Source organism: Carcharhinus amblyrhynchos, chromosome 8, assembly GCF_965287045.1.
Source record: "Carcharhinus amblyrhynchos chromosome 8, sCarAmb.v2.hapA, whole genome shotgun sequence".
NCBI lineage: Eukaryota > Metazoa > Chordata > Chondrichthyes > Carcharhiniformes > Carcharhinidae > Carcharhinus > Carcharhinus amblyrhynchos.
Genome location: NC_137331.1, coordinates 65683053 through 65699537, shown reverse-complemented (window position 1 = coordinate 65699537; position 16485 = coordinate 65683053). Strand labels below are relative to the sequence as shown.

At 40.4% G+C, this 16485-nt stretch overlaps 2 protein-coding genes across 3 annotated transcripts in view; one reads left to right on the top strand and one right to left on the bottom strand.

Annotated features, from left to right (window-relative positions):
* The window catches only part of tmem68 (transmembrane protein 68), a 45030-nt gene extending 37698 nt beyond the window's left edge, over positions 1-7332 (bottom strand). Inside the window, exons 1-2 of the mRNA XM_080194215.1 lie at positions 7196-7332; positions 6629-6702 (exon numbers count right to left, since the gene is read on the bottom strand). The gene's annotated coding sequence lies outside the window, so the exon portion shown is untranslated. The remainder of the gene's footprint in view (positions 1-6628; positions 6703-7195) is intronic.
* A 207-nt stretch (positions 7333-7539) lies between these two features.
* Positions 7540-16485, top strand: part of tgs1 (trimethylguanosine synthase 1) — a 30138-nt gene continuing 21192 nt past the window's right edge. For both annotated transcript variants that reach the window (XM_080194916.1, XM_080194917.1), the window contains exons 1-2: positions 7540-7669; positions 14009-14070. In XM_080194916.1, the coding sequence (XP_080051042.1) occupies positions 7554-7669; positions 14009-14070 (178 nt within the window). In that variant the 5' untranslated portion in view covers positions 7540-7553. The remainder of the gene's footprint in view (positions 7670-14008; positions 14071-16485) is intronic.

Sequence of the window (16485 nt, the reverse complement as noted above, 5' to 3'; positions counted from 1 at the left end):
GCGGTGAGGCAGCAATGCTAACCACTGTGCCACCTTATTATTTGTAACCTTTAGGGCCTGCCATTGGGGTCAGCATCTCCACAGTTAAGGGGCTTTTAGTGTCAAGAATTAATGTGAAAATCACACAACTTAAATGCTTTTCTGACAGTACATTTTCTTAACAAATATATATTTAAGTTACTAACCAATCACAGCGATACTAAAGAAACACTCATTGCTAGCTAGACGTATATGATGCTGCATTGAGGAAATGTACTTCAGCAGAAAGTAAAACTAGATACATACAACAACAAACAAGAACAATTTACATTTCTTCACACCTGCAGGAAGATGTCTCAAACAACATGTAGAAAAAAGTGAACATAAAAGATCAGTTATTCGTGGAAACTTTTGACAGAGGAATGGGTGACAAGTCAGAGGATTTTAAAGTTGGGATTTCAAAAGGCAAAGAACCTGAACAAGCACCACTAAATAACAGAACAAACAGATTGGGGATTGTGATCACTGAGGATCTGAAACTCAACCCCCACTGAGATATGGGGAAACCAGTGCAATTTAGCCAGGGTGAGATTATGGTGGGAATACAGAATATGTATTGTAATAACTGTAATTGGTACAACTTGAAGGCAGGGTGATAGACAGGTTAATCCTTAAAGCGAAGAAGGTGTGCACTTTGATTTCCGCAGTAGTGGGAGAAGGTTAAGAATGGAGATTGACGAAGTTTTGAAGGCAAAATAAAATATTCTTGTTTTCCATACACAATCTGTTAAAAAATTCAGCTTGAAATCTGGCAGTACAAAGGTCTGTGACCTTAGACAGTCTGCAAAGACACTTGTAAAACTAAATGTTAAAGTTAAAGTTAATTTATTAGTCACTTACAAGTAGGCTTACATTAATGAAGTTACCGTGAAAATCCACTAGTCACCAGAGTCTAGCGCCTATTCGGGTACACAGAGAGGATTTAGCATTGCCAATCCACCTAACCAGCACATCTTTAAACAACTGCACCCAGATCTTATTTCCATAACACCACATATTTACTCTGCTAATCCTCCCGACACTAGGTTCAATTTAGCATGGTCAATCAATCTAACCCAATCATCTTTGGACTGTGGGAGGAAACCTACATGGGGGAATGTGCAAACTCCACAGACACAAAATCATTTATTCCAGATTTAGAGAATGCATTTCAGCCACCACTGTCTGCCTCTGCTTTATTTTCATGAGAAATTATACACAGGATCAGTACTTTATTGCTTGATCAATATAAAGGCAATGTGTACCGGTCTGATTAGTGTTATCTCAACAGGAGTAATTTATTTCGGTGTTTGCCACTTCAGAAAAAAAACTTTTAAATGTTTGCAATCTGTCACTTGTAGAATCATAGAATGGTCCAGCACAACAGAAGGCTAATTCAACCAATCAAGTTTCTGCTTATGTTCTTTCATAACACAGGAGGAAGTCATTCGTGACCTTTGTCAACACTCTGTAAAAGCAACTCAATTTGTCCCACACCCTGTCCTTTCCCCCACAGCCCTGAAAATATTTTCTTTTCAGATAATTATCCAATTCCCTTTTGAAGACCAATTGCTGCTTGATCCCCTTAGACTATGCTAAAATGCCAAAAAACAGAGATGCCAACGGACAGTACTGGACCAAGCTAGAGTCCCAGGCTAGCAATACCAACCCCTGCCAACTATGGCAAGGTCTGCAAGACATAACTGGCTACAAGATTAAGACACGTAAAATCACTGGCTCCAAAGCACCTCTCCCTGATGAGCTCAATGCATTCTATACCCGTTTTGAACAAGAAGTCAACAAGAGCGTGCCCTCCACCCTGGATGAACCTGTATCTGGGATCACCATTGCTGATGTCAGAATAGCTTTCTTGAAGGTCAATCCACGGAAAGTAACTGGCCTGGATGGGGTACCCAGACATGCACTCGGATCCTACACAGGTCAGCTGGCAGGGGTGTCCACAGACATCTTCAACCTCTCTTTACAACAATCCAAGGTCTCTATCTGACGACCATCATCCTGATACCTAAGCAAAACCAAGCAGTGTGCCTTAATGGCTATCGGCTGGTGGTTCTAACATCCATCATTATGAAGTGCTTCAAAAAGGTTTGTCATGATACAAATCAAGTCTCCCGGACTACCCGGATCCACTACATTTTGCCTATCACTGCAACAGGTCCACAGCAGACGCCATTTCCCTGGTCCTGCACTCAACCCTGGAATACCTAGGTAACAAAGACACCTATATCAGACTCCTATTTATTGACTGCAGCTCAGCCTTCAACACTATTATTCCCATGAAACACATCTCCAAAGTCTGTGGCCTGGGTCTCAACACCTCCGTCTGCAACTGAATCCTGAAGTTCCCAACTCACAGACCACAATTAGTGAGAATAGGCAACAACACCTCCTCCACGATCATCCTCAACACCAGTGCCCGTGTTCTCAACCCCCTACTATACACCTTATTCACTTCTGATCATGTGGCCAAATTCCTCTCCAATTCGATTTTCAAGTTTGCTGACAATACCAACTTAGTGGGTCAGATCACAAACAAAGACAAATCAGAATACAGGAATGAGATAGAGAATCTGGTGAACTGGTGCGGCAACAATAATCTCTCCCTCAATGTCAATAAAATGAATGATATTATTAACGACATCAGGAAGCGTAAAGGAGAACATGCCCCTGTCTACATCAATGGGAACGAAGTAGAAAGGGTCAAGAGCTTCATGCTTTTAGGTGTCTAGATCACCAACACTTGCCCTGGTCCCTCCATGCCAACATATAGTTAAGAAAGTGCACCAACGCCTCTACTTTCTCAGAAGACTAAGGAAATTTGGTATATCAGCTACAACTCGCAGCAACTTTTACAGATGCAACATTGAAAGCATTCTTTCTGGTTGTATCACAGCTTGGTATGGCTCCTGCTCCGCCCAAGACCGTAAGAAACTACAAAAAGTCGTGAATGTAGCTCAATCCATCACACAAACCAGCCTTCCATCCATTGACTCTGTCTACACTTCCCCCTGCCTTGGCAAAGCAGCCAGCATAATTAAGGACTCCACGCACCCTGGACATTCTCTCTTCCACCTTCTTCTTTCAGGAAAAAGATATAAAAGTCTGAGGTCACATACCAACCAACTCAAGAACAGCTTCTTCCCTGCTGCTGTCAAATGTTTGAATGGACTTATCTTGCATTAAATTGATCTTTCTCTACACCCTAGCTATGACTGTAACACTACATCCTGCACTGTCTTGTTTCCTTCTCTATGAATACTATGTTTTGTCTGTACAGCGTGCAAAAAACAATATTTTTCACTGTATGCTAACACACGTGACAACGATAAATCAAATCATATATTTCCTCATTTTCAAGAACTATCAATTTCCTTTAAGATTAACTAATGAACTGCTTCAACAATGGTAGCAGCCAAAGAAATGTACTTTTAACTACCCTGTTAAATGAAATTCCAAACACCTCCCTTTCATTCTTTTAACTTAAAATTGTATCCTTTAATTGGCCATGATCATCCAAAACAAACTTCACTGGGCTGGCCATGTGCTTAGGATGTCTGACTCCTGACTGCCAAAGCAAATTTTCTTCACCCAACTTAAGAAAGGTTCTCAAACAAGAGGAGGACAAAGGAAACACTTGAAAAATACCCTGAAGACTTACCTCAAGAAATGCAACATAGACATCAATGCCCTGCTCTGAAGAGACCTACTTGGAGAAACCTCCTGATTGCAGGGACACAATTCTTCAAGCATACCCATCAAAAGGAGGCCTGGAAAAGGAGCCTGAGAAAGGAATAGCAACAATCTAGAGTCCAAGAACCGAACCTACCTCCTCCCAGATACACCTACCAAGAGTGCGGTTGAAGATGTGACTCTAGGATTAGTCATGCAAGGACCCACAAAACCCACGGCCAGTAACTCAGGGTCCAATTTTACCATTATGCCACACCCATTTTTGGGCATGAAAATGTGGTAAAGTCGGGCGTGAGGCCATTAATGTGATCTGTGCCCATGCAGATGCCCACTTTGGCAAGGCCCGAAAATGGCCACAATCTGATTTGCGTCAGAAACGGGCACAACAGCAATTTAAATGCATTTGCATGCATTTAAATTGTATTAATGAACTGCCCACCCACCTTTATCAGCATTTCCCCCTTTACCATCGTGTTTGCACATCCAGATTAGGTGCAAAACAGACATGCTCAGCAAAAGATCCGTTTCAGACGCTCCAGATGCTGAAGGAGTAAGTACAGAGCTTCCAACGGCTCTGTTACTCAGGTAGGTAGTGGGGGGGAGGGGGGGGGGGGAAGAAAGAGGAGGAGGAGGCGGAGGAGGCAGGGGTAGTCCACTGCCACTCTGTGGGTGATAGGTGTGGGAAAAGGGGGCAGGGGGTCGCAATCAGACTGGGTAGGAAGGGGTGGGTAGATAAGCGAGACAGTTATGTTGTGGGGGCCGGGCAACGTCTGTGGGGGGCCATCACTCCCGCTTTTCACTTTCAGGCCACTTTATCTGTTTCTTGCGGCCTGGGAGTGATGTGACAGTGGCACAATTTTCAAATTTTTTCTAACTGCGCATGCACAGCTCAGAGCTCTGATCATTTTGGGCATGCTAGGCAGCACGATTCAGAGCCACAATTTCTTTTTCAAGCTAAGTGCGTATGGGGCGTCCGAGAACAGATTTCCAAGTTGGATCTGAATTGCGCCCAGATTCAGCAATTAGAATGAAAATGGTAAAATCAGACCCTTGGAGTTTCTTAGGTGGACAATCATTCTTGTTAGCAAGTGATTGTTGAAGAAGAACCATTGTTGCTCCTAAAATGTCAGCAGTCTTTACATCTTTTTTTTTGCAACACTAAATTTACAGTAGGATAATATAAAAATAGGTGTAAGCCATTAGGCCCCTCGAGCCTGCTCTGCCAAACAACAGTGTGGCTGATTTTCAGCCTCAATCACACTTTCCCACCCATTCCCGCAAGTCCTTGAGACACCAAAAATCTGTCTATTTTTGATTAAATATATTCAATGAAGGGAGCATCCATAATCCTCTGTGACAGAGAATTCCAAAGATTCACCACCCACTGTGTGAAGAAATTCCTCTTCATTTCAGCCTTAAATGCCCCCCCACCCCCTTATTCTGAGACTGTGTTCCCAGGTTCTAGACTCACCAACTAGGAGAAATAACCTCTCAGCGTTTACCCTGTCAAGCCCCTTCAGAATTCTGTATGTTTCAATAAGAATACCATTCATTCTTCTGAGTTCCGGAGAGGGTCCATTTATTCAGCCTCTCATCCTAGAGTAACATTCTCTTTCCAAGAGCAAGCTTATTAATTTTTTATCTTCAAGGCAAGTATATTCTTCCTCAGATGTATTTCTTCATAGAACAACAAAACCAATTTATTAGACACAGAATAGTTTGTCGCCATGGCTTCAATTTTGCAAGATATCAACTGAGTGCCTTTTGTCACCACCAATCTAAGCTCTTGGTAATAGGAGTCAAACAAATACCAGTCTGCTGAAAGATCTTATCAGAACTTAATAATGTAAACAACAAACCAGAATTTCCTCTTGCACAGGAACCTTTTATGTCACCCCTCCCCCCAAGCAGAATGGTAAATTCCTTGGGGTGGCAATCAGCTGCAGATTGCCACTGTGTGCCGACTTATCTGCAGTTAAATTGTTAAGTAACCATCTCAGGCAAGGCAAGATTCAAGCATCGCAGTGAGTCCCCCACTCCAGCAGCAAAGTGTAAAAGGAACAAAGGAAGACATGCCCCCTTTTTGTGGCACTCTCTGTCATGAAGCAAGTGAGTTTAAAATCCCATTGAAAGGGAAAAGGTAAGTGAATGGGGGAATGCGGGTGGAGGTGGAAGGGGCTACATGGAAGACATTGGACACGTGGACATGCGAGTGGGGGCTGTTGGAAAGCGCAGGGTGGAGTTGGACATCAGGGGGAGTGGAGCTGGCCAATTCAATCATCGAGGTTTGGACTTCAGTTAGATCATGTGGGTCAGGGGTTGGGGGTTTGGGCACGTGCAAGGTCAGCCCGATTGGGTCACAGGGATATTCTGAGAGATTTCTTTCTGTTTTTAACCCCAGCCCAACACCAAAATCTCCACATCATCACAGGGCTGTTCAGGGCATGTAGATGTCCCCTATGGGACTCCACCTGGTTCAAATAGTTACACTGAAGTTAGAAGTGCTTTTATTCTTTGTGACTGTTTCAGAATAACTACAAGTGTAAAACTGATAGAACCATCCAAAGTTAGCAATTTAAATCACTTTTCAGGTGGTTCCCAGCTCAGCACAATTGTCCAGGGTTAGTCCTTCTGGACAATTGCTGGGTAAACATTTGGGGTATTCTCCAAATCCATAAGTGGGGAACTGGGAAGTTACAGACGCATTAACACTGTATGTTACTAAAGTTGAATCCAAAATACTGGTAAGTAATGGGAAGGGTATTTTAATAACCACCAGAAGTAGGCATCTTAAGTGTGGATGTGACAGCCAACAAAACCGTTGTTCAACTGAGAAAGCAATCTAACTTTAAGTCAGTTTCGAAAATTACATTCATATTCATTAGGGATGACTTCTTACCTAATTAGTAAATTTCTGATGTCATCCATTCCAACTGTAGTAAGTCCACAAATGCTTCAAGATGGACTAGGATGCTACATAAATAAAAGAAATGCCATTCTTTATGCTGCAGCTTTACAAATATTGCATACAATTAATGCTACAAAGAGTTTACAATATCGCTCGGGGAGAACCGGACCCATTTGGCTCTAATTCTGCAACATGATATTTTAAGAATAACCTTTTAAGCGACTCTTGGTATAAGCTTGCATCAGAGATTGGAATACAACATCAGAAAAGCCCTGGGCACCGACCCAGAGATATGTTTGGGGATTGATATTGTGAATGAGGGACATGATAGATATCATTTTTTGATTTATTCTGTCCCAGGTCAGACTTCAATAGGGAGCGATCAGGAAATTGTTTTATCTACACGTCGCTATTTGGGCAGAATAATGATGGACTATTCTCATGAAGCGTGAAGAATGCCAATGCCTCTCTGTCTCTTTCTCCCTCCTCCCATCTCCCCTTCACTTGCCCTCCATCACTCTGTCCACACCTCCTCCCTTCTTCTTCACACTCACTCACTCTGTGACGTCGTCTCTATGATAATCTGTTCCATCATTCACTAATTTACTGTTAAAGTAACGGAAGACTCCTCTGAAGCCTGGGCCTACGCTTTGCCCTGGTTCGTACTTCCTGCGCCACCTCCAGCTGTCACTCGAGCCGCCGCTCCCCCACCCGGCCCTTGGAGCCACCCCGCCCCACCCACCGCGGCTGCGCACTCAGCACTCACAGTGGAGCAGGTCGCGTTCCGGGCTGGTTTGACCTCACTCACCGGAAATAGGACCCGCGCAGGCCCGACCTCACTCACCGGAAATAGGGCCTCTGCGCCTATCGGAAGTCCCCGGCTGCTGGGGGAGAGTGTAGGTGGTTCCGGGTTGAGATGAGAGACAGTATGTGTGAGAACTGGAGTATGGTGGCGGAGATTTTCCTCTGGCTGGAAGATTTCAGTGAGGAGACGGAGCAGATCCAGTGCTTCTGCAGCAGAGCCTACGTACAGTAAGTCACTCACGCCGAAGTGTTGGGTCAGTTTGATAACCTCATGTTCTCCCTCCCAGTCATCAACATTTTCCAGACTATCCTGATTTCAGTGTATTAAAAACAGCGTGAGCTGAAATACAGGGGCAAAGGACAGCTCCTGCTGTGACTTTTCATATAGTAAGAATACGATTCACTCTCCTGCCACTGTACCACGGTGAGAATGACAAAACTTATTGTTTTCCTTTCTTCCACGGCTCTATTTCCTCTCCAACGACATCCACGCTTGTTTTAATTGCTAAAGGAGAGGAATGAGTTACGGGGGCAGACTTGGGGAGAATCTACGTGGCCAACAGTTCTCTATTCAACTTCTGTCTCCTATCAGAAGAAAATGAGTAAAAACTGGTGTTGTGAGACTTCTTACTGTAAAAACATAAAAGCAGACTTGGATTAAACAGTCATACAACCCCAGATCATAGAACCATAAAATGATTATAGTACTATAGGAGGTAATTTGGTCTACAGAGTCTGTACAAGAGAAGTTTGGTTGTCCCACTCCCCAGCCTCAATTCAGGTATTTATCCAATTCCAAATTAAAAGGGACAATTGGGTCTACTTTCACCATACTCACAGTGCCTTCCAGGTCCTAACCGCTCACTGTGTTAAAAATGTTTCTTCCTGTCTTTTTTTCCTTATTTTTGCCAATATCCTTTGTTACACAACTCTACCAGTGGGAACAGTTTATCTATATATTTGTCTAAGATCCCTCATGATCTTGAGCATCTCAATCAAATCTCTTCTCAACCTTCTGTTCCCTAAGGATAACCCTAATTTCTCTGTGTCCATAAAATGAAAGTCCCTCACCAATGGAACTGTTCTTCTGAATCTTTTCTGCACCCTCTGTACAATCTTCACAACTTTCCTAAGATGCACAGTTCAGAATTGGACATGATACCCCAAATGGGGCCAAATAAATGTTTAATGCATGTTCATGGTAGCTTTTTTGCATTGGTACTCTATACCTCTGTTTATAAATCACAGGATTCCAAAAACCGTTTTAATCATTTTCTCAACTTACCCTGCCACCTTCATTGATTTGTGCACATATGCTCCCAGTCACTCTGTTCCTGCGGCTCCTTTAGAATTGCGCCCTTTTGTTTATTTATTGACTCCCTTCATTCTTCCTACCAAAATCTGTTACTTCACACTTCTGTGTTAAATTTCATCAGCTACATGTTCTGCAGATCCGTTCTACTTGGCAATCTCTGTCCTTGTTATCCACCTCATTATCCTCCCCACTGTTAGAATGCTTTCAAGTTTTGTCATCTTAGCAAGAGAAGCCATGGTCCCTAATACCGTTGTATACCTTCCTCCATGCTGAAAGGGAACTGTTTGCCACTACCCTGTTGTTTCCTGCCACTCAGGCAACTTTGTGTCTGTGCTGCCATTCTCTCTCTCTCTCTCTCTCTCTCCCTCTCTCTCCCCCTGCCCTTTCTTCTCCTTCTCCTCCTTCTTCTCCTCCTCCTACTACTATCTGAAGCGTTGACTACTTGTGTCTCCACAGATGCTGCTTTTTTAGCATTTTTTGTTTTTATTCCAAATTTCCAGCATCTGCATTTTCCTTTTGCCTTTTTTGGATGTCCAAATTCACTACATTACCCTTATCAACTCTTTCTTGCTATTGATTTATTTGGTGCCTTCTCTGTGGCTTTTCCCATGTCCTGTGCTCAATAATTGTATCATTGGATCTAATTACTGACAGTGCAAGGGAAATGCAGATTATGCTACATTTCAGCTTATTATCTGCTGTAGAAGCCAGCATTTAATAAAACAAATTAATACTTTAACGATGCAGATATTTCTTATGATTCTTGGGTCCCCACATATGTTGCTAATGAGTCAAAGCACACTGGCTAAAGAAAATTAATGGGCACACTAAAACGAGTTGTCATCACGATGTGACTGCTGATGTTCTGAAAATATTCACCCACTCAGGGGAAACTGAGGGAGCAAAAGAACCGTAATGTATTGCATTTTCCCCATTTGCCCATCTGATTCTCAATGTGCCAATTACCACTTCTCATATACTTGCATCAGAGCCACAGCATCTCTAAATAACTTGTGTGTAATGATTTCAAGAGTGTTTGCTGACATATTTTGTATCACTCCTGTGTGATACCTGATGATTGTGCACACTTTAACAACTTAGTGCAGTAAGTAGCCTTAAGTGCTTAACATAACAACATGACAGCACTTAAATAACCAATTCATGTTGGCCCAGAGAGCTACTATTCCTCTGGAAATGCACTAAGTATGATTTGACTGAATTAACACCTTGCAATAGCCAAGGAGACAAATACTTCAAAAGTACCTCAGTTGCTGTTGCCACTTTGGCATGTCCAAATATCAAGAAAATTGTGATTATAAATACAAATTTTCCCTTTTTATCCTCTCTCAATTCTCATCTTGAGACCTGAGACACTCTTGTAGTGCATTAACACAGTGTCCTTAAGTGTTTAAGGTAAAAGAAAAGCTAGATACTGAGTAGCAACGACAGAAGACTTGGGATGGTGATGAAAAACAGTCAGAGGAACTTTAGAGTTTCGAAGAAGAGTCACATTGGACTCAAAATGTTAACTTTGTTTCTCTCTCCACAGGTGCTCCCAGACTGGCTGAGATTTTCCAGCATTTTCTGTTTTTGTACCAAAGATAACTCCACTGCTACTCTTTAAAAATAATGCCATGGGATCTTTTGCAGTCACCTGAGAGAGGGGACTGGGCCCCAGTTTAGGTGTTGGGCTTTGCCACTAAAGATGGAGGGAAAGGGTGTAGAAAAGGGCGAGGTAAAAGCGTAGATAATGTGTGTTGGAATTTAGTTCTGAAGGCAGTGGCTGGGGTACGGAAGGAGAAACCTGCGAATGAGAGCAAGGATTTTGTAGTTTTCACAATGAGACATTGCTGTGTGACAAAAAAAATAATGGAACTATACTGAAGTGCTGGGTAGGATGTAAATTAAGGAATTGTGGATAAGATGCATTTTCTGATAGTTGGAAGGAGAACACTTATTATTTGAGTCTGAGAATGGTTTTTATCAGCAATAGGAATGAGATAGAAGTGGAGTCAGGTGACACTAGTTGAAAGCCCAGTAAAGGGATGGGAGCATGAGGCTGTCAAAATCTTCCATACTGCAATTCTGATAACCTGACTTTGCTTCTGTTAAGATGGATTCACTGACAAAACTTCATAGCTTGTCCCATGCCAGCGCTTAAATATCCAATTCATTGACCTGGAGAGCTGCTGCACCCGTCAATCATCTTTAGAAACACACTGTTTGACTTGGCTGAACTAATTCATTGCAACAGAGAAACAGATGACTAGTTGGCAAGGAAATCCTGTCTTCTCAGACATTAAGGTTTCAGACCGGGTACCACTGAACCTCAGTGTACTCACTATTAGGACTGGTTGCTTCACAATGACTGTTTGTTTCTCCACCTAATTGGTGATGAGAATGATTTTTTAAAAATAAATTGATTCATAGATCAACAAATGATTGAACAATGAATTGTACGTAAATGTTAGCAGGCAAATGTCATTATGGCATACGCCATCTTTGTTATGTTTGCCGTAATACTGAACTTAATTCAGTTCTTGAACATGAGATTCTGGAGCTATTTATCAAGGAAGGGTATTTGAAGTGATCTTATTCCCATCGTCAGATATTTTTATCTCCTGAATACCATCTGATCGATGTGCTTCACCCAAAGAGAAAGTGATTCAATGTCCCTTTTACATCCCTTTATGGATGGCCTTTGTGGCCATCCATATCCAATAGATGTAATTATTCCTGCTGGCTGTCAGTTCAGACACAGCTCTCTGTTCACCATGGCTGCCTGCAGTGGGACTTGAACCCCACCGTCTGACTCTAGTAGCAATGCTACCAATAAGTCAGCCATCACCCTTTCAGCTGTTAAGGTCTCATTGCTTAGCCAGTATTTAGATGCTATACTCTGATTTCTACTTGTCTGGGCTATCTATAATGGAGTTTGAACTCTTCACCTTCTGACTCAGATAGGAATGCAACCACTTAAACATCGGCTGCTTCCTTGAAAATCAATAAGATAGGGACAGAACTTCACCATTTCGAATCTGTTCCACCATTCAGTTAAATCATTACTGTTCTGTATCTCAACACTTTCCTAACTTTGGTTCCATAATCCTTAATGCCCTTCTCTAACAAAATTCTATCAATTGGCTTGGCCAATTTTTGCAGCTTTTTTGGGAGAGAAAGTTCCAACTTTCCATTATCTTTTGCGTGAAGAAATGCTGCCTGACATCTCCTTAAACTGTCAGAACTGAATGCATTATGACAACTGGGGTCTAACCAGAGCTTTATGCAACTTCTAACCTCTTTGTATTCTAGCTGCATTGAAATAAAAGTCAATTTCCTTTTAGCCACCTTAATTATTTCTGTACCTATCCATTAGTGATTTCTGTGCATAGGTCCTTAAATCTCTCCACTCTTTCAAACTTAGTTTCTTGCCCTTATTGTACCAATACCATGATCAACCAAGGATCAACTATGGCATTCATAGTGAGGATATATGTAGTGCAAGATTGGATCTGGTATCCCAAACAGGTTTGCATCTAGATTTTATTTTAAAAGGAATCTTGACCAGAATAACCCCTGAATAAAATTGATAAGTCTGTTTATATCTGGATGTATTTATTTAACAAGTTCAGGATGACTGCATTTCAACGTAGTCAAAAATTGTAACAGGTGAGCACTTCAAATTTGCCTCTTCCAATTTTGTTTGTCAATAATTGCTGTTTTCAGGTTTCCTGATTTCAGAAAGCCCATTGTGAAACTGCACAGAAATGAATATTTATAATCAATGTGTTGACTAAAGTGGTAGAGTTTCCTTGCAAGTTTCTTTTGTTGCTCTGCCAATCTGAATCTTAAGATTCTAAACAAACACGTTTCAGTAAACTTTGGAATTCAGCGGCTTAACTTGTTTTGGGAACATAGGCTTTTTAAAAAAAGGTATTATTAAAATGTGTGTGCTTGAGGATCTTTAAGCTGCCTGACTTTGAGTGTTTTACTAACTTCCTCCATGAGTAGTGCAGATGGGGAATCCATGTTAAATTTTAAAAACTATTCCAGCTACACAGAAGAACATAATATTATCAATGCAAAATATATTCATTATTGTATAGCTAAACACATTTGATATAAATACCAAACAATTGGTGATTAACAGAAATCTGATTCTCAGTGTTTTGAAAACAAATGCCTCGTATCACTGCTGCGAGCAGCAGTTACTTTTTGATCCAAGAACAGGCTGAGCGCCTCACTAAAGCCATTAGTAACATTTATGTTTTCTGAGCCTCTTTGCACCTCCAGGACCATTTCGTGGGCAGAAATAAAATTGGAATTCGACTTTTCAAATAGCCCTATGTGCATCTTTGTTTGTTTTTGTGTTACCGCCTGTGCTGTGAAGTCCACTCTAACATCATGATAGCTTCTATTTGAAGCATATATGTTGTTATATCTATAGATTTGCAAAATGTGACTTGATTCAATTAACAGTCTCATCTATCAATTGATTGTGTATCTGAGTTAATTTCAGGACTGCGTTCCTAATGAACCTTTCACTCACAAGCTGTTTTCCCTCAACTGCCTTTATGGACAGCTCAGTTGCTATTCTGCCCTTTTCGATGGTTAAGGGGAAGAATTCTGCCCCTAACCTTAGACGATAAGACTGGATTGTGTGCACAAACTGAAGTACATGAGGTTCAGCAAAGTGTCTGCTTGGGAAAACCAGAAAAGTGTAACACAGGGCTTCAGTGAAACTGACCTAACTGTTTCTGATCTCCCTGACTTTCTTTTGCTAGAGCTCAGATGTTGAGGGATCTGGATATCAGTAAGCATTCCAAGAAACTATTCCTAGTATCATTAACTCCAATTATATCAACATTTTTAGGATGTGTTTCCTCATTTTGTCTTTATAATTGGAATATAGTTTTCTCTGTATCTTCCATATTCAATGTTGTATTTGTTCCCAAATACAAATACAACATTGAATTTGAATTGGAGATAATCTCCAATTCTATCAGCACATGATTTTTTTCTATTTTTGTCTCTCACTGTTTTGAATGTCAGTGAACAGGTCAATTACAATCATAAAATGTATGTGCAGACAACAATAATGATGTCTAAATTAGTAATTAGATATTCCAAACCATTTAACAGCATTTTAAAAGTTTGTTTATTTAAAGCTTTTTTAAAGTTTATTTACCTGCATGGCATGTATCTACACTGTGTACTTCGTGTGATGTTGGCTCCTATTTAATTTATTACAGTGACCGGGAACTTTATCGGATGGGATTAAAGGGCACATATTATGACAATGAAGATAATGGAGGTACAGTGGGGAATTTCACATGACTTTAACTTTATTAAGTATTTGGTTTAGTGTTGAAACTTGATTCTAGTGTGTATCTAATGTACTTTGTTTTTATGTTTCTTGTCTTTATCCTTTTTCTACGTTACATTTCGGACTTTTAAAATACCGTTCAATTCCATATTAAGTTTGAAAGCAAAATATTCCAGTTGCAAACAAAAATCTTAAACTTAATCAAAAGCAAATACACAAGTATGAGGGGAAAACTGGCTACAATTAATTCGGTAATTAGACTAAAAGGTATGGAGGTAAATGTAGCAATGAGAAACGTTTAAAGAAACAATTGAAAATGTTCAACAAAAATACTTTCCAATGAAGAACAAAAACTTAGCAAGAGAGAATCATCTACACCTCACCTCGAAGTTAAATATAGTATTAGATTAAAAGAAGAGGCTTAAAACTAGAAAAAACACTGTAACAAGTATTAAGTTTGGGAGTGTATTAGAAACCAGTGAATGCCACCAAAAAGTTGATATTAAAAAGTAAAAGTGGAATATGAGAGTAAACAAGCCATGAACATATAATAAGATTGCCAGGAATATATAATCAAATTGTAAGTGTTCTTATAAATAAATTAGAACGATGAGAATGGCTAAAGTAAGCATTGGCCCCTTAGAAGCAGAGGCAGGATAAATCATAATAGAGATTGCAGAAATGACAGAGACACTGAACAAATGTTTTGTACTTGTCTTCACAGTAGAAGACACAAGTTCCATACCAGAAATAGACGATGACCTAGGGGCTAAAAAGAATATCAGCAGAAATAAAGTATTGGCGAAACTTAAATCTGACAAATCCCCGAAACCCAATGGCTTATGCTGTAGTGTTCTAAAAGAGCTGCTGAAATAATGGATGCGCTAGCTATGATTTCCAAAATTCCTTGTATTTGGGCATGGTTCCGTTGGATTGAAGGTGACGAATGATACACTGCTTTTTAAGAAAGGGCGACTGTGAAAAATGTGAACTACAGGCCAGTTATTACGAAAATGCTGGAATCTATTACTGAGGATATCTCAGTTTTTCTATACAACTTAGAAAAACGTTGTATGATTAGAACTAGTCAACTAAAGGGAAATCCTGTTTGACAAGTTTATTCAAGATTTTTGAGGATGTAACTAGTAGAGCAGATAAAGGGGAAACCAGTAAAATTTGTGTACCTGAATTTTCAAAAGGCATTTGAAAGGTTACTGTGCAAAATGTTATTAGGTAGAGGATTGGCTAATGGGTAGAATATAGAGAGTGGGCATAAACTGGGCTTTTTCAAATTGGCAGGCTGTGAATAATGGAGTGCTGCAAGAATCAGTGCTGTGGCGCAGCCTGAACTATTTTCAATCTACAGTGCTGACTTAGATGAAGAGACATAGAGTAATATTACTGAGTTTGCTGATGACACCAAGCTAGGAGGAAAGGTGAGCTGCAGGGATGCTACAGAGAGACTGCAAAATAATATAGACAGAGTGGGCAATAAGATGGAAATGGAAGTATAATATAGGAAAGTGTGAAGTCTTTCACTTTGATCATAAAAATAAAAATCTGATTTTTTTCACTTCAGAAACTTATGAGTTTCTTTGAACATCAATATTTAAGTGTGCTTGTACAAGTATTGCAGAAAGCTGGAATGCATGTATGGCAAGCAATTAGGAAGGCAAATGACATATTGGTCTTTATTGCAAGGGAACTGGAGTATAACAGTAAAGAAGATTGTATATGGTATTGATGAGACTACATTTGGAGTACAGTGTGCAGTTTTGATCTCCATATTTAAGAAAAGATACACTTGCTTTGGAGACCCTACAGCAAAAGTTAATTAAATTGGTCCCTGGGATTAATGATGAGAGACTGAGTAATTTGGGCTTATATTCTCTGGAATTTATAAAAATGAGATGATATATCGGAACCTACAAAGTTCTGAAGGACTTTGATCAGGTAGACACAGAACTTATTTCCATTGGTTGGGGAATCTAAAACAAGGAGGCACAGTCTTAGGATAAGGGGCCAATCATTTAGATGAGATGCAAAGAAATTTCTTCACTCAAAGAATTGTGAATCTCTGGAATTCTGTACTCAAGGTTGTGGATGCTCTATCGTTGACACATTTAAGGCTGGCATATTTGGATTTTTGGAATTAAAGATATAAGGAGCAGGTGCAAAAATGGAGTTGAAGCCCAAGATCAGCCACAATCATATTGAATGGTGGAGCTGGCTCATGAGCTTGTGCTTTACTCCTCCCATTTCTTAAGTTCTCCATATAGTCATGTGATTGGTTCTAAATGTGTGTCAACTGCTTGTAGTCTAATTGGCTTATCACAAGATGGTATATTTTTAAATTTTTTTGAATGTAGTTCCCTATGCCAGTTATTTTGCACATGTCTCACT